At 35.8% G+C, this 26,660-nt stretch overlaps 1 protein-coding gene across 2 annotated transcripts in view; it reads left to right on the top strand.

The window, feature by feature from the left end:
• Positions 1-26,660, top strand: part of VAV3 (vav guanine nucleotide exchange factor 3) — a 158,667-nt gene that overhangs the window by 123,119 nt on the left and 8,888 nt on the right. Inside the window, exons 20-26 of one of the 2 annotated variants that reach the window (XM_030455486.1) lie at positions 6,552-6,688; positions 13,175-13,240; positions 15,669-15,703; positions 15,997-16,113; positions 17,987-18,074; positions 22,466-22,595; positions 25,944-26,027. In XM_030455486.1, coding sequence (XP_030311346.1) covers positions 6,552-6,688; positions 13,175-13,240; positions 15,669-15,703; positions 15,997-16,113; positions 17,987-18,074; positions 22,466-22,595; positions 25,944-26,027 — 657 coding nt within the window. The remainder of the gene's footprint in view (positions 1-6,551; positions 6,689-13,174; positions 13,241-15,668; positions 15,704-15,996; positions 16,114-17,986; positions 18,075-22,465; positions 22,596-25,943; positions 26,028-26,660) is intronic. The other variant, XM_030455485.1, reaches the window with a different exon arrangement.

A 26,660-nucleotide genomic window follows, 5' to 3' on the forward strand; every position in this document is an offset into this window, starting at 1 on the left:
ATATGAAAAATAATGATTTAAGACCGGGAGAATTAAAAGTTCAATTAAAATATCTTCTTTGAGGTGTGTCTGTGTACTTATTAATTGTATTAATTTTGTCCAGTAGTAATTATTTAAAATCAGTGGCACTCTGAAGAGTGCATTTAAAAGACTGTGCTGACTTACTCTATGTACCTGAGTTCTGTAATTTGTGTCATAAGTACTTAGCCTGAGAGTAAAAAATACACACCTATTTTCTTTCACTTCATTAATACACAACCCCAGAAACTGAATGTGTCTTTATGTAAGGTTTAATGTTGTGTTGCTTTTCTTGTGCTAGAGAAGTCCTTAGAGACAAGTTTAGCCTTTGGCAGTAACCGTGCAAAGTTATTGGCTTGCCCTGGTTGTGTAACAGAAGAGAATCCAGGTTACTGTTAATTCTGCAACGACATCATTAGGAACAGAAATTAATACACTGGAGCAAGCAGAGATGATTTGAGGAGCAGAGACAATGCCAGAGGACTTCTGTTTCCATGCTCAGAACAGAGCTTTCCTTTAACTAGCTTTTTGTAATACTAGTATTAGACCAAGATGCTACCAAAAAAGATAGCAAAACTGATGTTTCTTTTTATGTATGTTCAGTTTGTGGGTATAACTGCCCATCTGCTGTTTACATTGCTGTACTTACCAACCCACCTGTTTTTAACTCTTAATTTTAATTGCAACTCCTTGTTACTTTATCTGCAGTTATACTCATTGATCTGAAGTTTCACAATTTAAGTTTACTTATGGTGGTGTAAATATTAATTTTAGATTTCTTTACTTTTATTTAAATACAAAGTCTCCTTTGACTATGTGTCTTGAGTTTGTGCTGTTAAAATGATTCATGGCACTGTTCAGCCATTTAATCCAATGAGGCTATGAGATACATCTGTGGATTACTTCACCTATATTTCCTCAGTGGAGGGTGAAGGTGGCTGGAGATGCAACCTACTTTGAGATTTGAGATCAAGTATTTCTTCTCGCTTTTGCTATGGAAGGCCTATCAGTCACTAGATGTGAGTCCATTCCTCAGCAAAGCTGCATTCCCTTGTTTTTTGTAACTACAAAAGTATAAACCAAAAAGGCTTAAATTAAATTTGGAGTGTCCAGACACCTAAAATGCTCATTTGGTGAAAGCAAGGATAAAATTAGTGAGACTGGATGATGCTTCCTGTAAGAAAGACAAATGCCATTATCTTGAGAATCTAGAAATACTAGAGTGTGGCCTTGTCAGATAGTCTAAAATTATTTTTCAGATTTAAAGCCTCATGAACTCAGGAGGCTTTCTTCTCTTACATTAGTGGGGTTTGGAGCAGGTTGGAAGTATTTGGTGACTAGACTATATTTTCCCTAGAGAAAAAAGATGACTAGGCTATATTTTCCCTAGAGGGAAAAAAAAAAAGTGTTTAATCAAGGCTAATTCTAAGTGGGAATGAGCATTTAATGCCGACAAAGATGGTTTGTGTCTTTGTGCTAATAGCATACAGTATTTCCACATATTCACCATTGAACCCAGGTCTCCTGTACTCCCTGTCATTATTCTGGTGTTAAAATGATCCCTGCTCAAAGTATAGACAGTGTTCTGGATTGCTTGAAGATACGCTGGAATCAATTTTGACAGAGGGCATCACAGAGCATGCATTATGCATGTTGTTAGCAAAAAATAACATTTTGAATCTGCATGAAGTTCAGAGGGTCATTCAATGTCATTTATAAATACAGAACTGCCATAAAGAATACAAGTAGTTTGTATGTTCTTGTCATTTCACGTATAATGAGCATTCTGACTTAATAGGTGTTATGTTACTTCTAAAATTAAATACTCAAATGCATGGCACAGTTTATGAAAGGTTTTATTTGTCTGTAACATGACCAGATAGGTTCTTTGTAAACCCTGACTAGTAAAATGCTTTCAGCTTTTCTCATGACCTGCAATTTAGATCATCAATTTGTATTAGTTCTGTGACCCAGAGGTTGGCTATGAAGACTTTCTGTGGAATCTGAGGGTTTTCCTGGTTTTCAAGTGAAGTAATTATCAGCTACTTACTGGTGGAATAACTGTGTGAGTTTGCTTCTTTTATTTCAAGGTTGGAAACTCCTGGGCTGTTTTTGCATCTTTATTAGGAAGCTGCTACTGAAGTTTTCAGTCATGTGGAAATCTGACATTATTGAAGCCAATGGAATTTTTAACATTAACTCTAATGGCTGAAATTCTGACCTTGTCCTTCGTGCTGGATTTTTATCTGCTTTTAAACATGTTAATGAATCATATTTTTGTGCCAAGTGTTCTGTTTCCAGAAGTTTTCTGCAGTTGTCAGTATCATTACTGCAGTTATCTACATTGCAATGGCAGTGTTGCTGATGCTTATCATATTTCACGTTTTAGTTATTAATGCATAATGTTTCTATACTGATTATTTTTTTTATAACTAATCCATAATGACACTTAAAACATTTGAGGTTTGTATAATATGCTGATTACAGCAAGTACTCAGCATTCTTAACGAGCGTATGTGTAATAACTCCGTGTGCCAATTAAGAATGAAATTTCAAGATAGACATTATCTTGAATATTTTCCTTGTCTGAACTTCAGTAGTGCAGTTTCTATACTGCCTCTGAGGAACTGGTCAGTTATGAGAGAAAGCTAAAAGAATTTGGCTTGATAAGCCTAGCAAAATAAAGCTTAAAAGGGATATGTATGCTCTCTATAACTATATTATGAAAATAAATGCAGACAAGGAAAAAACTATTCAGACTGCCACCTTCAAATGGTTTCAGGTTGGCTGTCAACTAATTACACTGGAAAGCAGAAGATTATAAATGCTCAGAGAAGAAAATTCTAAAATGAACAGTAAACCAAGCTAGTTTTAGGATAGACTTGCTAAACAACTGAAAGAATTTTATGTGCTTTTTCCTGTTGTAAAGATGGATGACACTGGATCCACTACATCCCAGTGTACCTTGTCTAGGTCAGGAGGTTAAGGACTTACCAGATTTTATCCAAATAAAAGTGCACTATCTCAATGCTAAATTGCTAAATTGTGTCTAAGCAACTATTACTAATTATGTGGTAAAAAGAAAACTGAGTATTCCTTTTGGAGCTCTTTGACTCCTTACTTCAATTACTTAACTTTTATGTGTACCCCTTTTAATTCTTCCATGCTTGATGTTATAAGAGAAGACCTGTGAGAAGAATACTTATTCATGGAAAAATAGCCATTTCAGAATAGTATCTGCTTGTTTCTGATCAACTGAGTCAAAGATTTCACTTAGGCTTCTGTTCCCAGAAAAACTGATTTAAAAAAAAAATAAATCACCAAGTAACAGGGGCCGGTCCTTTTGGTCACATTTTCATAAGAGTAAAACACTTTAGTTGCACTTTCACTGCTTTATATATTTATATACAGGCTGCCTGCACATCTGGTATTGCTGATGCTGAAATATGTATGCTCTGACTCAGTCCTATTTTCGAAGAATGAATTTACTTTCAGATGTTGTACTTTGAGGTACAAAGTACTTTTCAGAATCTGAGTCAAATCCAATGTGTACTTCAATAATTAGCACCAGAAAATTTCCCTTGTTTATACATATGTCTTTGATCCATAGCTTTGATGCTAGCACACAGTATCCTTATTGAAACAGGTGAATGAAAGTGATACAGTAATTAATAAAATCAGTGTTCTTTTGTATTGTTGCAACGTACAGGAGTCCTAGCCTTGTACCTCTTTTACTCCTGGTTTTAATTTATGTGGGTCTGGTGATAGTACTTACACCTTGTACTAAGCAGGTGTATTCATAGCAGAGACAACACAGGGCACACAGAACTCCTGTGTAGACCAAACAAAACAATTGGATAAAAATAGGCAGTAAAATTACAGTAGAAGAGTAAGATATGTTGGTCACCATAGAAGGAGGCAGCTGTAGCATATCAATGCTGTAGTTCTAGCAGTTTCATAGAATCATAGAATTGGCTGGGTTGGAAGGGACCTCAGAGATCATCAAGTCCAACCCTTGAACCACCGTTGCAGTTGCTAGACTATGGCACTGAGTGCCACATCCAGTCTCTTTTTAAATATCTCCAGGGACAGAGAATCCAGCACTTCAGTGGGCAGCCCATTCCAGTGCTTGATCACTCTCTCCGTAAAGAAATTCTTTCTAACATCTAACCTAAACTTCGTTTGGCAAAAGAGCCCAACTACCACCTGGCTACACCCTCCTTTCAGGTAGTTGTAGAGAGTTTCAGCAGCTGTTGAGGCAAAGAAGTTTTAAGAAGGGATCTGAAGCAAAATAAAGAACTCTCTTAAGACCCTAATCCAAAAGCATATTTAAATAAATAGGATTTTTTTCTACTGATGTCAAAAGATGTTAAGAGTAAATCTTTCAGCATTTTATCTGCCAATGGAATTTTATAATCAGAATTGCTGTAGGATTTTATAGAATTAAGCATATTACATTATACACAAGTATTGGAAGCATGTTGTGTTTTAACATGATAATTCTGTTCTTTTGAATAATTCTGCTGGTTGACACAGCATGACTGTTTCCCAGGTTCTTTTGTCCTGGTTTTCAGTGATGCCAATAGTCATAATTACCGGTGAAGCAGAAATATGTCATTTTATATGTATTGATTATTATTAATTTCAGCAGTTCTAGTGTCATCATAAAAGACCAGAATTTGCACTGCAAAGTGTGTGAGAGGGTTTTTTGGTCATCTTCTGATGATACCAACACAAAGGTGGTGTTAAGTATACTGTTTTGCACACTAAAAGCAATAAATGAAATTGCCTGATGTGAGGTTTCCTAACACTAATAATTATTTGTGCATTTGTTTTGACTTCCTATTATGTCTCTAAGATGAGTGCAGGCTTAGAGTTTGTTCATCACGTCTACAGAATTATCATTACATTTTGTTGAGGGAACTTCTTTGTATTAGAACAAAGCTGTCAGCTTTGAGTACATACTTGCATGCAACACTGCTTCTATTTCCCACACAAGAGATGCAACATTTTTTGATGCTGAATCAGTATTTTAAAGCATGGCAGTCTTCAGTTAAGAAATAAAACAAAGTCTAGTATCTGCCTAAGTGGAATAATGACTTACTAATAACTAGGTGCTCATTTGAAGTATACCAAATAACTTCAGGAAATAATGAAACTTACGGTGTCATTTGGATTGAGTAACATAAGAGCTGGTATTTACTTAACATTTCATCAGCACTTTGGATTAGTATATATACTTAAATACAGAGTGTAGTTGTTATTGAAAGTGATCTCTTTCATGTTTCATATGACTATTTAATTAATACATATTTTAAAAAAATCTTAACCAAAACTTTCTGGCTAACATTATAAATGGGTATGCCCACTTAACTGTAGCAAGTTTTAACATCCATGTGCAGTTAAAACTAGGGAAACTATTCTATTCAGTTTTCTTTAAAGGTAGAGGGCGAGTAATTAATAATAGATCTGTTGTATTAAAATAATGCTTTCTTTGGCAGTGTAAAGACTGTGGAAAAACTTGCTTTTCTAAAAACTTTGAAGTTTTTCCAAAAAGTTTGTTATGTAGGAGGGTGGTACCTTGCTAGATTTCAAGTGTTCTTACAATATCAGATATAATATCCATATTGCTTTAAGTGTTGTTTTTTGTGTGTGTGTTTTCGGTTGTGGTTTTCTTTTTTTTTTTGTAAAATGTCTTTATCTTTATAAGAATATGGAGTTATAGTGCCCATCATTTTCTTTTCCTGCTGAAATTTTGCCCCCTACCTCCATTTGATATATGCTTGTGGTGGGAGCTTGAACTGTTGTTATAAAGTGATTTAATTCTTTGTAGAGGCAAGGAGTCTAATCCTTGGGGAAAATATTTGGTGTCTTGAGAAGTGGATTGCTCTCTTGAAAAAATTAATACATTAAAAAAGCACAGATCAGCTATCTAGATGCTGCCAATATTGATGTGAAAGGACCAGTGTTCTTGAGTTCTTGAAAATGAAACCTCAAATTGATTCAGGCTTTGCTATGTGTGTCTAAAAATATTGTCAAAATCTGATTTTTTTTTTAAAAAAAGAGAAAGGAAAACAGAAGAAAAAGTCTGATTAGAAGCCTGAAAGGATTGTCATTGATACTTTCCTGGGTGTGTTCACATCAGCAGTAGGCTTTTTGGTAATGCTTATGTAGAGCTGACGAAATTGTCCATATTGGTGTCTTTTAATGCTAGTTTATTACATTTTTTTTCCTGAGCTACAAAAATAGCCTTAATATTTGAACTTTATGAACAGCCAAGAGTGCACATGGAGAGGAGCCTTAAAATCAAAGTTTCCACAAGATGGGAAGACAAAGATTTTGGCGTAATTCTATGACATTGCCTTAGTGCATCAGTCGGGTACCTATTTAAGCTGCAATGTCTCAGTGACTGATTGATTGCTTTTCTCATCTTCAGATTTTTTTTTTAAATTACCATTAACTGAAAGTATATGGTGACTTCTGTTATTTGTTTCTGAGCTTTTTTGTTTGTTTGTTGTTTGTTGTTTGTTCAGGCTTACCAAAAATGCAAGTAATTCGAAACTACGATGGAATACCCCAGCCAGCAACACAAGATGGCCCACCATTGCACATCCAGATTGGGGACACTATTGAACTAATTAAAGGAGATGCACATAGCTTGTTTTGGCAGGTATTGTATCATTTAGGAAATGGCTATATTCCATTAGTCACAGATTTTAAATTCTTGATCATAAATTGCTGTAGTAACTTTTTCCCTTTTTGGACAGCAAAAGACTATCTTTGTGCTTTACCTAAAACAAATGGCTAATACAATAGTTTTTACTTTTAAAATTGTAGTAGTTTCTGTAGTGTGTAAAGCTTCATTCTTGGAGCCCAGAGTAAAAGTCATGGTGAATAACTATGCAAGAACATGGCATTGGAACATTGGCAGTCCTTCTAGTGAAACAAAGCATTCAGAGTGTTTGGCACATACACAGCAAAGTCCTTGAAATTTTCAGTCACAACTTAGCAAAACTAAAGATTATACTGGCAAAATTCAGTTACAAATACTAGATTAATATGGCATGGAAATAGTTCTGCAAAACAGAATCACACCTAAGCTTCTGGGTGACCTCTGAGCTAAGGACTGCTTTTAAGTACATTGGAAAAGAATATTCTCTTGATGGTATATGTGTATATATATATATCATATATATATATATATAATATCATGTGGTTCGCATCAATACCACTGTTACTGAAATTTCTTTTTAATTGAGAACAAAAAATATATTCAGAATGCTGCCATGCATTCATTTTAAAGATAAATGCATTAAAACATGTCTCATTTTTCTTATTTTCTTAATTGTTCATACTAGAATCCTACATACTACTGGTACTGTTGGAAATGGAGCTAAAGAGAAGAATTTTCAGCATATTAATAGAACGATTGGGAAGCATCTGTCCTTGTCTTGAGTTGTTTTTCCTGTATTTATCTTCACGATTTTAATTTTTCTTTGAGGCTATAGTAAGTTTAGGAATATAAATATAAAAACTGCTTGGTCTGTTATGTGAGTTACATGAGTCAAGTCATATTCTTGCTGATCTCAGGTAACACTGAATCTTCTCCAGACTCTTCAGGAATGTGTCAGTGAACTCTGTTCCTATACCACTGCATCATCCTGAACAATGTTTAACTGGGGAAAGTAGTTAATAGAATTGCTTTATCTATTTAAAAATATGTAAGTAGTTATAAGACCTCCCTTCTGAACAAATCCACCACACAAACCAACCCCCACTGTGCTCCACCAAACCTTTTGCTTAGTGGACCAAAAATGTTTGACATCACTAATTTTTTTTGTAAGTTGCTTGGCAGATTTTGACCTATATTGTTTTACATGTAGGTCTTGGTTTTGCAAGGTCTTTAGTACTAAACCAGAGAAGCACTTAAGCATGCTCTTGATTTGGGACTGGCTAGGTGATAATAATCTGACTAATACAAATAGTACACGCCATGATTCTATTACTGTTGTCAAACACATCTGTCAACTCAAACTACTGCAGTTTTTCTCAGATGTGATTTGTACCTAACATGTTGCAGAATTTAAGTAGAATCTCACTGTGTTTAACAAGTGAAACTGGAAACTGTGTGAGGCTTTCTCCCCAGAAACCTTAGTAGTAGACTTAATGGAAATAGTCATCTGCATTAGCATCTTTCAGGAGAGTTTTTTCTTTCTCTCAAGCTGCCTTGTCACAGACATTTTCATAAGTCTTGAAATGAAACCTGCATTTAAAAATCTGGATTAGGAAACCCCACAAAACACAGTTTCTATTAAAATCTCTAGGTTTTATTCAAGGTGTTTTAGAGTAATTTACAGCTGACCTGCAAAACTGATACTAGAATGGATTCTTAGGTCAACTCCTGGTCAGTTTAGAAATTCAAGTGCTTGTAGTAGATTAATACACGTGGCTTAAGTATAATTTTTTCATTCTTTACATGAAATAAGCACAAGCTGCTTATCAATGTGTAAGCTACAGCTTAAGTGAAATCAAATGCATTTTGATGTTAAGATTCTGCTAATTTAATGTGTGAATGGTTGTACAGAAACTGAGAGCTGTAAGTTGTCGTAGTTCAAGACCATATATCCATATGAATCCACCTGTTACACAGCCCAGAACACAGGAGGAGAAGTATGGGGTTTTTCCTTCATGAAACAGCAAATATTTTTCTGAGAGGCAAACTGAGTGATCACAGAGGAGAGCTGGTATTTTGAATTCCATGCACACTTGCAGAGTGAAATAAGAAAAAGAAGAGTGGCTGAGCAGATGTAGAGGAAAAAACTTGGTGTTTCAAATGGAAATTTCAGACCCTTTAACCAGAGCACTGATAGTTGTTTCAGCTTTACTAGTGCAGCTTTGAAGTAGTCAGATATTTATTATAGATGTGAATATTTCTCTCCTGAGTTTGGTTTCAGTGAATTGGTAGCTGCTTAACCTAAGGGTAGGGTTTCAGGGGTGCCAAAATGCCTACCATAACATAGAATGTAATCTAATTTTGCAGGTTTGCATTGCAATTACTCTACATCCTCAGGCAATCATGTTTCTCAAGTATGCCAAAAGAGTAGATATTCCTTGACTGATTCTTTCCCTTTCAAAATCAACTTTTCTTTGATGCAGATTAAACCCATATCAAGTAATAGCTATTCCAGATGTACATTTTAATGCTTCAGTAGTTAATGGTCCTGCTATAAACAGCCAAAAGACATTGTGTATTGTAAATATAATTAGATATAAAATGGAAACATTGCAGAAGCAGCAGTGTAAAAGTGCCATGGGTTTTTTTTTTTTGTGTGTGTGTGTGTTGGTTTTCTTTTTTTGTTTGTTTTGTTTTGGGTTTTTTTGGTTGGTTGGTTTTTTGGTGGTTTTTTGTTGTTGTTTCTCAATTGGCTTGTAATTTTTCATCTGCCTCCTTCCTCTCTTCACCATGCTTTGCAGTAACAAAACACAAATGGGTGAAGGACATGATAAGATACGTATTTTTAGTGTCCTGGAGTTCTAGTTCTGTGCATGTCCAATGAAGACAAAGAACACCATAGCAAAGTAGCAGGCAGCAGTATGGAAATTTAGAGCAAATTTTTCAAATGGCTTCACAAAATCTCCCTCATTATAACAGGTACAAAAGTCATGAATCAGATTCTAGTCTTGCTGAGACTCTCAGTGAATGAAATATACTGGAGTGCTTTATTGGCCCTTACGTATATGAATATTTATGAACACGTACATGTAATATGTATTTTATTATACCATGTAATGATTTAGAAATAAAAGCTAGTAGTATAATACACATTTTAAAACTAGTTCTGTCCAGTGCTTTAATTCTGCTTTTATAGTGATATGTCATTATATAGCAGCGTTCAAGCAAAACATTCATCCAACAGTAATCAATTAGCAAGCAGAAGACATAATTTAGAAAGAGATTCTGGGCAGAAGTGAAGTATGGTGGCAAAATAATTTTTCTGCTGCTAATGAGTTGATGGATAGTTTATAAATTTTTGAAATGATAATTTGACAACAGGTCACGGTTTTTTGTATGAGTGACACCAAGCCTTGGTGGATTTTAAAGTGAGGTGTTTCCTTTAGCAATGTGTATTAAATTAAACCCTGTTCTGTTTAAGGATTTGTTTTTATTTAACAAAACCATCTGCATTTAGTTGATGTGAAGCTACTCTCAGGAGACACGGCCTTTCTTGGGTTTCATCAGTGTTAAATGCATTATATTGCTGAAAATGCAAAGGCAGAGTTTTGAACTGATCACAGTACTTGGGTACATTTTGTGTGATGAATCTGTCCATTTGACTTTGCTGCTGCTGCTTTGATTTGGTCTTGGTGTACTGTCCATAGAATGCATGCTTTACTTGTAGTCTCTCCTAACACAAAGAACCAATATATCTGTGTCACACAACTGCACAGAAGAGCATCTGCCAAGTGGTGACATCTAAGGAAATCGTAGGATTGTTGCTTGGTCAGAGACTAGTTCTGTTCCTGTCATAGAAGTCCATCCACTGATGATGTTGTTTCTCACCACTTCATGTCAGTGAATGTTCATTATCCTCCAGATGATTGATTTTTTGCTGCAAATGCCATTAACTTGTCACCTACAAGCTGTGATTCCTATCTCTGTGACAGCAGAATCTAAGCCAGGTACTGTAATGCCAGGTTGACATTATGTTGTCCCATCTGGTCTTCTTGTTCATGCTACTGTTTCTTCAGTGGCTCTAATATGGCTTTATTTTTTTTTTTATTATTGAGATGGTAGAACTCCTCAGTTTGGTTTAATTCAGTGCACACTGAAGCATTTAAATACCTGCAAATGAAAGCTAGCTTTTATTCTGGATTTTGTAGTTTGGAGATACATTTCTGGAAAAACAGTGAATCCTGTAAATGTCTGGACTGTATTTCTGACTTGCAAGAGGACTCTATGAACATAAGAAACACTGTTGAAATTTGAAATTATGTCCCTTTTTGCACTTTCAGAAGGTAAAACAGAGGTCTGTCCCTGAGCACCTAAAATTTTGATCTTGTTGTTGTGGACACATGTTGTATGATGTGTCATCTTGTTTATCTTCTTTCATTTTATATAAATATTACTCATAAAAATGGTGCAGGGGCATGCACAAACCTAGTGTTCAATTGTAATCCTTCAAATGCTTTTTCTCATTAATATTTTTTTTTTGGTGGCTGATCTTACTGACTGTGATATCACTTGCTATTCAGATAAGATTACTGTTGTAAATAAGTACCACTTAGATGGGAGACCATGTCATAGCTCTGCTTGTAGTTAAGTTTATACTTCAGAGGGGATTCATATTTCATATTTTCATATTTCTGGAGGAAACAATTTATGGATGTGTCCTGGTTTGGGCTAGGATAAAGGTAATTTTCTGTCTTGTAATTTTGTTTTCAGCTAAGTTTCTTGTAGGTAGCTGCACTTGCTGAAATTAACAGCAAGTTTCTCAGACAGTGTCTGCTTCTAGGACTGATAATGCTTGATGTTTATAGTTGCTGCTAGAGGCTGGTGTGCAGAACCAAGGACACTGCTCAGCTCTGAGGAACATCTTGTGCTCTGGAAGGAGAAAAGGAGTAAAGAGGTCACACCTGCAGCCCTCCTTTAAGGAGGAAGCGGACATGATAAATGACCAAAATTGACCAGAGTATTCCATCCCATAAACATCATACTTGGTATAAATTTGAGGCATCACGAGGGTCAAACCCCTTCTGCCCTCTTCCTTCTTCCTTCCACCTTAGTCTGTTCCTGTTTGCTTTGGCATCCTGGTAGGATTCTGTCTGTTAGTCTGCCTGTGGTCCTGACCCATACCAGCCTGAGTCTGTATGCCCCTGCCTCCAGCTCCCGACTGCTGCTGACTCCAGGTCAGCCTGGATTTTCCCAGGCCTGCCCTGCAGCCTCGGTGGTGATGTGAGAGTTACTGGGGGGAAGGAGGGAGGAACGTGATATCATTTTTCTGTATATTTGTATATATTTAATAATTTTTCCTTTTTATCATTACTGTTTCATTAAAGTTGCGTAGTTTAGTTTCCAGCCCATAACTCTCTCTCCCTTATTCTCTCTCCTTTCCTTATTAGTGAGGGGAGGAGCATTAGTAGAGAGCATCTGTCATTTGGTTACTGCTGGCCCAGTGTTAAATGGTGATGGGATGCAAAGGGTGATCTGTATTCGAGCAGGTAGTGATAAAGAGGGCAAGGTGGCTTTATTGAACACAGGTTCAGATCTCTAAGACTGTCACTTGTTTATGCATAATTCTTTCTAATATAGATATTCAGCATAATATAGCTTAAATACTGCTTAACTGCTTTTTTCTGTCCACTGCCTCCTCACTTTTGTGAGGCAGTTACTGTATGATAAATTATAAAATTGTCTCCCTGGGAAAATGATGCACTCATTCATTGTGCTTAGGGTATCACAACCAAATAATATTTTCATTTTTTCGTAAGCACTCATTAATTTTCCTTACATTTAGCTCCACCTTGTTTGAAATAATTGTATTCTGTTTCATGTAGTGGTATTAAGGTTCAATTACGTATTTAGTGCTACAGAATTCCAAGAAAGTTCTGTGTTGGTTCCTGAAGTATTTTTAACTCCTTTAATATTTTTTTATATTTCAGGTATGCCATCTAAAACAATAATAACAACAAAAAAGTAATTTTCAATATTACAGTTGCTTGTAAATTACTTTCTTGCTCTTATAAGTGTACACTGTGTTGTGAATATATCATAGAGAGATGGTTAATCTTTAATTCTATTAGTATTTTTGTGCCCACCTGATTTCCAATGATTTGTCACAGAAACCCTTATCTGTAGAACTTTGTATCTGAGCTGATGGATGGATTATTAACTGTAGGTTCCAATTGGAGTCAGTGTAACTTCTCAGGTGCTGCAACTGCCACTGCATTACTATTAATTATTACTTAATTCTAGAAATTAAAAATACACCCCATAAATGCAACAACAAAAATTACACAACAGTTGAGTGACACTTCAGTGGAACAACATTTTGTTTTAGACATACTCTTATTTACTAAAATCCTTATGCTTGTATCATTATTTATTATTAATCCCCATTATGCCTCAAAAATGGACAATTCTGGATTTTTTTTCTAGGGCAGAAATCTAACAACAGGAGAGCTTGGGTTCTTTCCAAGTGATGCAGTAAAACCTAGCCCATGTGTAAGTACAGTTCTTTAATTTTGTTTGGCACCTTACAGAAAAACTGCCGAAAATAAAGTTGTTTGTAGTTCTTTTGCATTTTTATGGAATGTTCAATATTGCTTAAAATACAGCACTCTTAAAACTTTTGGTTATCAGACATAAATAGGACCTGTCAAGAGAACTTGCTTGAGAAGCAGATTTAACTTCTGGGAGTATTAATAAATTGAACTGCCCAAAGGGCTTCCAGAGTAGAGAACAAACACCTTTTATCTGAAAGTGCACTGTAAAGTGAGAATGCTGTAGTTCTAATCTGTTCCCCAGCCACTTTGGATTAGAGAGAGGGATTATACCACAAGTAGTGAGTTTAAAAATATATAAGAGAAAAATTAAAATAAAACTTTGACTTCAGACTGCTTGATAATTTTCTCCTATCTGTAGTTTATTACCTGCCTTTGTTTTATAGTTATGTTCTCAATCTAGAAGAGCTCAGGGTAACGATGAGTACATAATATAGAATATTTTTTCTTAAGAGTTTTGCATATAGTTGTGATGATGTATTAAGATACTGTATGCTTGCTAAAACACTTCATCAGTGTGTATCCTTATGCTGATTCATTGATGTAAACCCATAAAAGCGGTGATCAAATAAAATCATATTCCTTACTTTGCTTTAAGACAACTTGAACTTATTTGAACTTGATTTGCAGCAGTTTGATTTACTAATAGAATCAATCAAGATATGCTGCTTTAAATGGTTTATAAGTAGGTGGAGTCAGCTGTTAGTGGCTGTGTTTTGATATGGCTTTAAGGCTTATATTGTACCTTAGCTTCTAAAACAAATATACATGTGATCTTAGACTGTAAATACATTAGTGTATCTTGAGGCATCTTTAGTACCCTCTAATTTCAGTATTTTATTTGAAAAGGGTTGCACAGAATATGTGTAGGTACAAGATATGTTTGTTGTGATACCAGATCTGGAATAAAGATAAAAATTACGTGAATTTAGCTGGGCTTGTTCCACCCCTTACTTTATTGTAAAAGTTGTGGCTTTGTGCTGTCACTTTCCTGGACATGGGCAGTACCTGCTATGTATTGGCATTTGGTTCTTGGGGCCACCCAGTCAGTCATTGTACAGTATCATTTACTGCAGCACTGTTTTATGAGCTACCACTGAACTGTAGAGCAGGGGAAGTGGGATATCCAAAGTTAAGAAAAACAGTACTAGGGTGTTGTGACAACTGTTTTCCTAGTGATAGTTTAGCTTTCTGCTAAATTTAAAATACAGTATTTTAAAAGAGTATTAAAAATAAAACAGTTTAACAGAATGAATAAATACTATTCATGAAATGTTACTAACTGGTCATGATCAGAAAAAACAGATAAGTTGATGCTTCAACACTGTTAACTTGGAAGGATGAAATATAAATGTCTTATTATGATAAACGGTGTAGTTAAAGCTACTGAAGCATCAGTCAAGTTTTAAATGTGCTATAATTTTTACTAAGTTATGAAGTCTTACAGTCTTTACAACCAGCTGGTACCAAAATGCTCAGAAACAGCATAAAATACATACATCAAAAGACTTCAGGGATTAATATTGAATGAAAAACTGCTGAACTCCAGAATATCTATATTCCAGACTTTTCACTGGTGTACCTTATTAAACAATTTTTTTTCAATCAGTAGTATATGTCAGAAGACATTTTCTGTACCATATGAGTACTATCTAGTTGTTCTTAGTTTTCCTCCAGTTTTTATATTTATACAGAAGTATTGGGTGCATAGCACAGTATAAGCCAAGAGCTCCTTTAGTAGCATTTGATTTTACTCTGTTGTAAGACAGTTAACAACACCTGTTACTTATGTCCATTCAAAATAAAGCGAAAGGACTAATCATCTATTGTTTAATTACTGTGGAAGATGGATTTAAGCCGTCTTTGATTTTTTTTTTATCTTTCCCAACATAGTAGGACACTTGACAAATTAAGAATATTTTATTTGAACTGTTCTTTATTTTTTGTCCTGCTGCTGATAGAATGCATGTTTTTTAACTTGTCCTATGGTGGATAATACAAATCATTAAAGGTTTATTTCTTCTGTAGATTAAGTGTACTCTTGAAATATCTTGCAGCATGTAAAGACTCTGTAAATGCCTAGTTGGCCTTGAAATGTTTCATTTGGTCACTTCACTAAAACCCAACAGTCACGGGAGCAAGGGGTTTAAATAATTCTGTACTTTTTTCAGAATGTTTCAGCATTATATGAAATATTTGTCCTTTATTATAAGTTCCTTTAAAAGAAAATAGATGTGGAGACTAATCAGATAATCTGTTTCTTTTAGCTTGTTTCATCTGGATAATGACAATTAGATCAATGCTGTCTAATACGTGTTGATAAGAAAAGAATTTTGATCCTCATTCTCTTGTCTCTTCTCATGTCCTAGGTTCCTAAACCAGTAGACTACTCTTCACAACTGTGGTGAGTTCCTGCCTAGTCTCACAGGAATATCTTTGAAGGAAGCAGTCATAGAAAGACAGCTGTGTTTGTCACAATTTAATTTATATTGGTTTAGTCTTTCTAGGCTTCTAGAAAAGGCATTATGTAATGCTTTGGGAAAACAACATCATACATTGTGTAAAAGCATTTCTGAAGTAGTAAAGTGCTTAATGGTATTGACATTGTCTTTGCAAGTCTGTAGCTGTGCATAGCTGCTAAACTTAACTTTGTAACTATGAAAAAATCATAGCCAATTTTATTATTTGCTGTTACAGGTTTGCGGGAGCAATGGAAAGATTGCAAGCAGAGAGTGAACTTATTAACAGAGTAAATAGTACTTACCTGGTGCGGCACAGGACCAAAGAGTCAGGAGAATATGCAATTAGTATTAAGTAAGTGGAATAAGATCTCTTACAGAAAGTTCTTTTCTTGTTTATGTTTGGATAATACTTGAAATAAATAAAAATTAAAATCTCTTTCAATGTATATAATTGTACACAACCATTTAGAGGGTCCATATAGAAAAATGAACTTGCTGACAAAAATATCTGGGATTTATAGTAGGATGGTAACACTGTTTTTGTAATTCTGGTGTAGCAACTGGATCTACAAAAATAATGGCCTAGTATATTGGGTAACAGTTAGCATGTGTGTGGAGTTTAATGTGATTTGTCTCTGAAGTGAATAAGAATGTTCCAGTGGCCTCAGTGAGAATTTGTTGAAGCTCTTTACATTTCAGATGCTTCTGTAAAATGTGGGTTCTTAAATCATGTGTATGCAAATTATTGTGTAAGGGTCTAGTATGCTTCCATGTTGTTTATCAACGTGTTATATGTTGAATCCTTGCAAGAATATTTTTGAACAGATTAGTACCTGCTATAGCAGAAGAAGTTCTACGTGAAAGCCAATGTGGTTTCAGAGCCAATAGGAGTACCACAGACATGGTATTTACTCTCAGACAACTGCAAGTGTAGAGAACAGAACAAAGGTTCTGTTGAGGTCATTAATTGACCTCACTAAAGCTTTTGACACTGTGAGTAGAAGGGGCCTGTGGCAAATCTTGGAATGATTAGGGTGCCCCCCAAGTTCCTCAAAATTATCATCCTGCTACACGAGGATCAGCAGGACCAGGTCAGGTATGGCGATGCACTCTCTGAATCCTTCCCTATAACCAATGATGTGAAACAAGGCTGCCTTCTCACACCCATTCTATTCACAATCTTCTTCAACATGATGGTCCAAAGAGCCACGGCAGACCTCAATGAAGAAAATGGCATTTACATCTGATATGGTACTGATGGGAGCCTATTCAACCTAAGGAGACTGGAGGCCCACACCAAGACCCTAAATCACCATGTCCCAGAGTTGCTTTTTGCTGGCAATGCCACCCTTGTTGCTCACACAGAAGCAGCTCTGCAGCACATAACATCCTGCTTTGCAGAGGCTGCAGATTTTTTGGGCTGGAAGTCAAATTGAAGAAGACAGAAGTTCTCTACCAGCCAGCACCACAGGACGACTTCCATCATTCCCACATCACCATAGGCGAATCAGAGCTTAAGGCAGTCCAGCAGTTCAGCCTAAGATTGTGCTCTGTGGTGAACTTGGCACTGGCTTCTGTAACAGCGGAGCCCCAAAGAGGAGATACAAGGACTCCCTGAGACAATCCCTGAGCTTTGGACATATTGACTGCTGTCAGTGGTCCCCTCTGGCCTCCAATCAGAAGACATGGAAACACCATCCATAACGCTGCTGCCTCCGTTGAGAACACACATAAGATCGTCTGAAGGAGAAAAGACAGCACAGAAAGAGCCGTGCCTTGGCTGTCCCCTCACAGGACACTTTCTGCTGTGCCTTTTGCAGCTGCACTGCCTGTCCCACATTGGCCTTTTCAGCCATCAGTGCTTACAGCAAGCGTGGGGACAGCCCTTCTGAAATCTGCATTCGCGAAGCCAAGCCATATATATGTGTATATATATGTTGATATACAAAGCCATATATATATATATATATATGTTGAATACAAAAGTAAGAAGCATATGGGAATTCCTGGTTAGAATGAACAGTTGTGACTTTTTTTCTGAATACACATTACTACTTCAGCTATGCTTCACTAAATACATTTGGTTGATTAGACATTAACTTTGTTTTGGTACTTCTGTGTTTCTTAAGAATCTGTGTGGTATTATTGGGGCATACCCTCAGGTAATTATTGATTGCATCTGATTAAAAACAAATTTGTATTAATAAGTTATTCATTGCTTACAGGTACAACAATGAAGTGAAACACATAAAGATTTTAACAAGAGATGGCTTCTTTCACATTGCAGAAAACAGAAAATTTAAAAATTTAATGGTAAGCATTGATTATGTTCTTAACAATGTGAATTTCTGAATGTAGCTGTTGCTTTTAGTGAGAGATACTTTGGCTTGTGAAATTCTCAAAGGCTGTGAGACTGAGAGATTTTAATTCTGTCCATACTTGCTAATGGGATAATTTTTTTATATTTATGGTGTGTGCTCTAGGTGATGTTCTTATGTAGTTAAAATCACATATTTAAATTTAGAACTGTACTGTGTCCCTTGCAGTGATGTCTAAGAGAGAAGGAATTTGAAATGCATGCATCAGCCCACTTTGGAGTTAGGCTGAATCTTAAAGGACAGATTGATGTATTTTGAAATCTTACTTAATATAGAAATGATCCTTAAAGGCAGCTAGGTAGAGGTTCTGTCCAAGTCCATCACATGTACAAGTGTACTGCTGAACATGCCTATGGATGTGTAAGGTCAGAGGGAGAAGGATCTAAGGTGTAACTGTGTCAGAGAGAACAGAAAAGCTCAGGAGAGTCTGGTCATCTTGGTCCTGGTGCAAGTAGAGAATTAGACTGTCTAAACTACTAATAGCTCAGAAATCCTTCTTGTAAAAGTAGTAATCTGGAGTCAATACACAGCAGTCTAAATTAAAGCAAATGTATGACTACTTCAAACTCAGCGCTGGTGAGACTACACCTTGAGTACTGTGTCCAGTTCTAGGCCTCTCAGTTTAGGAAAGATATCGAGGTCCTGGAGTGGGTCCAAAGGAGGGAAACCAGGCTGGTGAAGGGACTCGAGCACAGACCCTATGAGGAGAGGCTGAGGGAGCTGGGGCTGCTCAGCCTGAAGAAGAGGCTGCTCAGGGGAGACCTCATCGCTCTCTACAACTACCTGAAAGGAGGTTTTAGCCAGGTGGGGGTTGGTCTCTTTTGCCAGATGACTTTCAACAAGACAAGAGGGCATGGTCTTAAGTTGTGCCAGGGGAAGTTTAGGTTAGATATTAGAATTTCTTTACGGAGAGAGTGATCCGGCATTGGAATGGGCTGCCCAGGGAAGTAGTGGATTCTCCATCCCTGGAGATATTTAAAAAGAGACTGGATGTGGCACTCAGTGCCATAGTCTAGCATCCACAACGGTGGTTCAAGGGTTGGACTTGATGATCTCTGAGGTCCCTTCCAACCCAGCCAATTGATTCTATGATTCTATGAAACACACTTTGTGCCAGCAAACCACTAAACAGCAAACCATAGTACTAAAACGCAAAATATAGGCTCTTTTTTTTAACTTGGTCTCCAAACGTAGGCATAGCTCATTCTCAGAGCTAAAGTTTGGTGTTATGTCTGCCCAAATCAGTGAGTTTTAATATTATGTCAGAGCTTTGTACTGGGGAAAAATTTTCTTTTGAACTTTAATTTGAAAGAATTTCTTATATCTCATTTTGCTCAGACAAGGCTCATAAATATAATGTGGATCAGTTACCTTAGTGCATTACTAAAATTTTACTACTTAAGCGTTTTCTGTTGCATTGTTAAAGGAAGCTGATTTGCTGTATTATATTTAGAACAATCAATTGAATTAAAATTTATGCTGCAACCTCTGCATTCATATCTAAGTAACATAAAACAATAAATAAAAACGATGCACAGCAAGAGTGGGGACAGAAGTTTAATACCAGGGAGCATTAGATTCCATTTTAATTTAAGGAGTGATTGAAGCAAGAGCATCCTACAAGTAATAAAAAATCAAGCAGAAACCTATGCTTTGCCAGACTCTATTTGAGTCTCATTGGAATGGGAAGAAGATAAATTTCTGATGAAGAATGCACCAATCTGTCTCCTCACTCTGGTGTCTTCATTTGACACTTAAAAACCAGTGAAGTGTTCAATGGTAGGGCTGTGGATCATCCTACAAGTGATGATACAAGATACAAGCAACAGAACTTACGGTGTTTCTCAAATTCATGAAGGATGTGGCAACTTAATCTGCAAACACTACAAATGATTCATTGGGAACTGATGAGTCCATGTGAGCTCTCTCAGGATCTGGAGAAAGCATGTGAGCTGGAGTTGCAGGCTATCAGATATCTTTTTATGGCAATGATGCAGTTTAATGCACTAGTACAGGTTTCCATATAGAGATTAATGATTGGAGGTATAGGTACTGGACATAAACTTGGATAAAAAGAATCAAAGAACTGAGAGGACAAAAATATCTAGTGTGAAGACCTCATCGCTCCCAATTTAGCTTTGGTAACGTTCAGTTAGGAACAAGTCATTTCATAACTCAGTCTCAGGTTATTCTGAAGCCTGCCCTTGAGAGTAGCCTGCCCCTGGGGAGATGAAAGAGAAAAAGTTATGGTGCCTGGAAGAAAAGGGGAACAAAAGTAGTCTGAGTAGAACTGGGAACAGAACAGAGACAAAGCCAGCAGCCATGGAAAACTAAAGTAGGGATCTGCAGTGACACAGTATTCTGTACTGCTTCAGAGGCAATAAAAGTAGAACAGCTCATGTACATAGTTTTCATACTACATTTGAAGAACTTTCACAAGGATGAATAAAAAGAACTGAATGTGTAAATCAGGCCAGGGTGCAGTGAAAGATCAGCTCTGTTGATGCTGAGAATCACGGTAATGTGACAGACCTGAGCAGCTCCATCCATGCTGGCAGGGGCTACTTACCTTACTTTTCTGTTTGTAAATTTACTATTGTGATTTGTTCAATGACCGTTCTAGAGGCCAGTTGTTTGTTTACTGTTTTCACAGGAGAATGATAATAAAGCTAATCTTTTAAAAGCAACCGAATCTTTGTGACCCAAAGAAGGTTTTTGTTGCTGACGTAGCAGCTTGCATTCTGTCCTCATACCAGACAGCAAATCCCAAACCATTTTTAGTCTTTTGGTCTTTCTGCTTACTTGGAGTGCCTGGCAGGGCTGTGATTGTGAACTGTTAGAAGCAAGTGTAGATTTTAGTGTTGGACTCGGCCCTAGAAGTTGTTTCTGTGACATGCAGCAGCTTACACTGTAGGGAGTGAAGTGCTACTAGTTTAGTTTAGAAGATAATCTTCAGACTATCAAGAATTTACTAAATAATGTGAGCAGTTTTCATTGTCTGGAATTAATACATCACTGGGCTTATATAGGGTCTTGTAGGGTATTCATTTATTTTTTAATTAGAAAATTTATTTTCTAATAAATTAGAAAATTTATTTTTTTAATAAGTATTTATTTTTAAATATTTATTTATTTTTTAATTAGAAAGAAGTGTTGAACATAATACATTTTGACCTAAGCTTGGCTTGTCCAACTTTGATTTTGGAAATCTAACTATAAGTAGGCTTGAATGGCTGACTCACTAGTAGGAGTGAAGGGTTTGCAATAAATGCATTGTTTTGTTCTTCATTTCCAAAAAGTGAAGTCCCACAACTGAAGTATAATTAATCAAATGAAATATATTTGCTTTGAATTATCTGGTTACTTTTAATCTTATTCTAGGATTTGTGTACCAACTGTGTAATGTTGACATTATTAGAGCTAATTCTAACTAAGAGACAATGGCTGGGATTGAAGATTACAAAGCAATAGTACAAGCTATCAGTATTTTGATGGGTGTTGACTTTTTTAGAATAGAAACTAAAGTGATTTACCTCCTTAGTTCCATAAACTGTTTGAGCCAGGTATTTTGAGTTTTTTGGGTTTTTTTTTATATTTTCATATACCTCTGTGGATGTGCCTATATATAAAATTTGTGCATATATAAAAATTGTGTAAATTTTTTATGTTTACATATGTGAACATGTATACTCAGAGAGTTGGATTGGCCCTTAGGATAATGTGAAATGTTAGATTTTTCAGTCAGTGTGCACTATCTGAATCCCCCTGCACAAAACCCCCCACAGAAATTTTAATAGCAGAGCGAGCACTGAAAATGTTACGTGGTTTGTGTATCTTCCATTAAGTGTTTTTGATTTGTATGCAAACCTCATGCTTTATTTTGGAACTGTGCACTTACAAATGAATGCATGGGTAAATATCACTTATCATATCAAAAGAAATTTGAAAAAAACCAAGTTACTATTATACAATATATATACTATTATATACTTTACAAGCAGCTGATCTTCTGCCTGACTTCAGAAAAGCAAATGCGTGCTAAGCCTGGCTCAAGGGAGAGCAGTTAAGTGTTGACTGACAATAAGATTCGATGTTAAAATAACCAACCCAAATGAACAACAACCCCCCCCCAAACCAGTTAAGTTGACAGTATAAAAGCAGTCAGTATTTAGGACACCAGATTTTTAAAAAATAAAAGTGTACCGTTCGATGTTGTTTTTTAAAAAAATGTTATTTTCCTGGTAAAACCATGATTGATTGTGAACTAGAATGCTGAAAATTATGTGATTTCAGTTTCAATGGCAAAGTATTATTTCTTTCACAAAGGAACTTGTAGAGTACTATAAGCACCACTCTCTCAAAGAAGGCTTTCGAAGTTTGGATACTACTCTTCAATTTCCATACAAAGAAACGGAAAACTTGGTGGGACAAAGGAGTAGCAGATTAGCTGGCAACTGTGAGTACTGTAAATTTTTGTGTGTCATTTTCTGTCATATAACTATTAAAAGGATAAGGTGCTTTAAACATCTTCATTTTCCATTTTTGACATATAACCAATTAATATGGTAATGCTTTTAGCTAAGGTTGTTTTTTTTTTAACTAAGAAGATTCAGATCTGCCAGGAGGTTTACAAACATGTCTAGCAATTTTTTCTTGCTGCCAAATATAAAATCTCCCTGATACTCAAAAATCTATTAAACATGCTGATGAGAGATTAAACTGCATCCTGTCTATTTTTTTCAGACATTTGCATAGATGCAGCTACATGTGCTAATAAAATCTTTGACAATTTCTTATCCATGGAAAGGGATTTAAATAAATCAGTCTTGTAGTATAGCCATATGGAGTAGTGTTGAGTAACACCACATAAATTTTTCAAAAAACATACTAGATTTACTGCATCATAGTTATTTTTATGCCTGCCTTTTAGCCTAATATTTATTACAGACCTCTAAGCCTCTGAAAGTTAGTGAACTGCTCTAAAATGTAAATAGCAGTTAAAGTTTTGAAATTTAGAAATAAATTGGTAAGATTTACAGTGCATGTGTTATCTTTTGTTTAACCTATTAAAACTTAAGTGGAAGTTGGCATGTTTTTTCAGGCACTTAGAAGTTCAAAGTTAATGATGAAAGCTACCACATAGCTGGTGTCTGCAAAGTATATGACATTTCTGTTAAAGAGCTAATATTAGATTTTCAGTTCTGCAGACAATGGCTGTATCTTTGTAGTGCAACAGTTAATAAGAGGAAAATAATAATTAATGCAAGTTTTAACAATAGAAAGACTGCTGTGAAAGACCATAAAGTCCGGCTTAGTCTTTGTGATGATAAAGCTGGCTGTGTTACTTTCATTGGCTGTGTTTGTGAGCTTTGGTTTACTTGCTTGCCACTGTCTGTTCCAGAACACTTCTATAACTTTCATTTTCTTCCTTTCCTATTTAAAGCAAGGATAATTTAGTACAGATGATTGTAAGAAACCAGTGTGTGTGTGTGTGTGTGTGTGCGTGCGCATTGCATTTACTCTATCTCCCAATTCCTCTTTATTCTTTCCATTTCTGTTTTCTTTCACTGTTTCCCTGGACTTCTGTCAGTTGTCTCCCTGCTATTCTGTATCTCAGTACATCTCCATTCTCTGTGAATTTCTGTCCTGTTCTTCCTTATCCCCTTCTCCCCCTCCCTCTTCCTTTCTCTCTTTCCTCTTGTCATCTCTTGTGCTTTCACTTCCCTCCTCACAGCAATGAGGCTTTAAACCTTGACAGGATATGCCCTGCTGACTTTGCATTTGTTTTGCTTATTACTGACTGTGAGCAGAGCTAATTTGTTTTCTTTCCTTCCTTAAATCAGTTACAATGTATCCTTATTCTCCACCGACTGAGTGTGCAAGATCATGTAGCTCAATCTTTTCAAGCTCTTTATGGCCATCCTGCATACCTTCCTTCAGTCCACATACAAAAGAAAACAGCTCCTTTAACAAGATCTTTTAGGCAGGATCTGGAAGAGCAATAGAAATGAACGTGGAATGCTCTTATTTTAGTCAAAAGGATGTGGAATTTTATCTCTGCTGTAGTAAATTTAATGTTACAGGCTATGGTGGTGGGAAATGTTTTATGCCAAACTGACCCAAAACTCCTCTGACTCCTTGTATCTGATAGATTTGCATAGTTCTGCTAATCTGCCTAGAATGACACTGGGTGACATTTAGTGGATTTGACAGTTTTGGTTTTTGGTTTTTAGCAGTCATTTATGATTCACACTGCTCAGTTTTAAAGCTATCTTGTTAGTTTTTACCAAGTTGATGTTAAAATAACCTTATATATAGCCTTTGTGAACCCTGCTGGGCTGAATTTGCAAAGAAGTTGGTAAACTTCAGGCTGCAGTTGTATTTAGTAAAGGAAGGAAATAGGCCATAGGGCAGTGGTTGAACATCAAGTTTACTTCACAGCCCTCAGCAAGAACCACCATACTCTGAGATGCCTAAGCTGCTGTTGGTTTTTTTTGTTTGTTTTCATAACCCATAGCCTATGAACATAAAAATACTGTCCTATTTATTTATGCTGGTAGTTTTACTCTCACAAAGGTATCTACATTCATCCAGGTAAGACACACAAAAATGTATCATTACCACCACCATGGATATTTGATAATTCTGTGCATAAAATAGTCCTAGTAGTCATTCCTGCAACTTGTTTCATGTGTAGTCACAAAATCAAATTCAGAGAAGCACCTTTATGGGATTACTATAACCCAGATACATTTTTAAGCAACACTCGTGGTTAGTCATTACAGATGTTTTGAGGTATAATTTAGATGCCACATTATTGTGCATCTGGCTAAGGATGGACATTGCTTTCCAAATTATAACTGGCAGCAAAGATCCAAACTTCATTACATTTTGTATTCTATATATATCTTCATTGCCCCTTCAAAAGAGGGACAAAACCTAAGAATATGTAAAAAAATTGTGGTTCCATTTGGAGCGGTTGTAGTTTATTTAATCTAATTTTAGATTTTAAAATATGTGGAAAATATTAAAAATAATATTTTATTACATTTAAAAATATGTTTAAATATTTTTAATATTTAAAAATATTACCAACAATAGATTTGTTGGTAATAGAGAAAGTGCACCACTAAGCTTTCACCTGAGGAAGCTTTTATAGGGACTAGGATGAAATGCTTTTTCTGCCTAGGCCAAACTTACACTTTTTTTGCTTCCTCAAAGGTTTTCTTTCAAGTAAGAGAAAAATGCAAAGACAAGCAATACTGTTTGGGCCTTGGAGAATGTAGTTTAGCTGTGGAATTCCTATTGATGTTAATGATTATCAGAGCAAAATGCATACTTTTTTCTGTGCTTATCATGAGCCCTCAGTTCAACTGGTACTTAGACTACATTCCTAGTTATGGGTGTGTAATTAGTGTCTTCCGGGGCTCAAGAGGAATACTCATGTATGCATGAGTTCCTGCTTTTTTCTGCTGATAAGAAGTGGGGCACATAAAATTAAAGAAAAATAATTTTCTTAAATATGAAAATATTTACAAGAGTCTACAGTTTTAATTTGCTTCTCTTAAACCCTGAATAGGTGTCTTTTTTCTACTTCAGTCTTTGAAAAATGCAGTTGTTAAAAATTAAATCATAGATCCCAATTTTCTGGTTATTACAGTCAATTTCCTTTCAGACATCCTTAGTAGGGAATCTTAGTTTCCTTATTATCAATGAATTATATAGTTAAAAAACTATTATTTAAATCTTGTGCCAATATTTCAACGTTCTTTTGCTTTTCTCTTTGTCTCTTTCTTTCTCTAAGCCCCTTCTTTGTTCTGTGGGTTTTCTTTTGTAACTCCTCCAGACTACAGCTTTGTTCCCCCTTCCTCCACTCCTTTCTGGTCAGGTACTGCTTTACTGCTTTTATATTTCTTATAAATTTGCTTCTGTTGTTTCTGTGTGCAGAAGGTAAGGGAAGGGACGAATTTAATACTTCAGCTCTTCTCTGGCTCCAAAACCTTAGTTACTACATGTTCTTCTTGGAATGCAATAAAAATCAAACTCTTAAACTTATAAAAAAGTTTATATTAAAATAAGCAGTTTCAATAGGTGTTGCAAAGCTCAGTAATTGCTGCAGATTAAATCAATGACCAATTGACCATTAATTTGCTATGTAGTTGACATCTAGGAGCTATATATATATATTAATGAAATATAATACATACCTGAAAATTTCACTTCTTTTTTAGATAAATATGTTCGTCCCATCCCTGCAGCAAACCGTACTGCAGCAGCATCTTAGAATACAGTAGGTTTTTTTGATAGAAAATGCTTTCTTTAAATTCTGCATTAACACTGTAACTTTTATCCATTTGTTTTCTCAATACTATTTACTTTGTCCTCTTTTAACCACCTCTTTCTTTAAGAGACTGCATAAAAATGCTTAAAGTAGTAGCAGTAGATAGTCTCAATTAGTGTGTCAATATGGCTGTGCCTTGCTCTGGTCTCTAAGACTTAATTTGCAGAGGGGAACTGCACT

The sequence above is a fragment of the Calypte anna genome, chromosome 8, assembly GCF_003957555.1.
Source record: "Calypte anna isolate BGI_N300 chromosome 8, bCalAnn1_v1.p, whole genome shotgun sequence".
NCBI classification, from domain to species: Eukaryota; Metazoa; Chordata; class Aves; order Apodiformes; family Trochilidae; genus Calypte; species Calypte anna.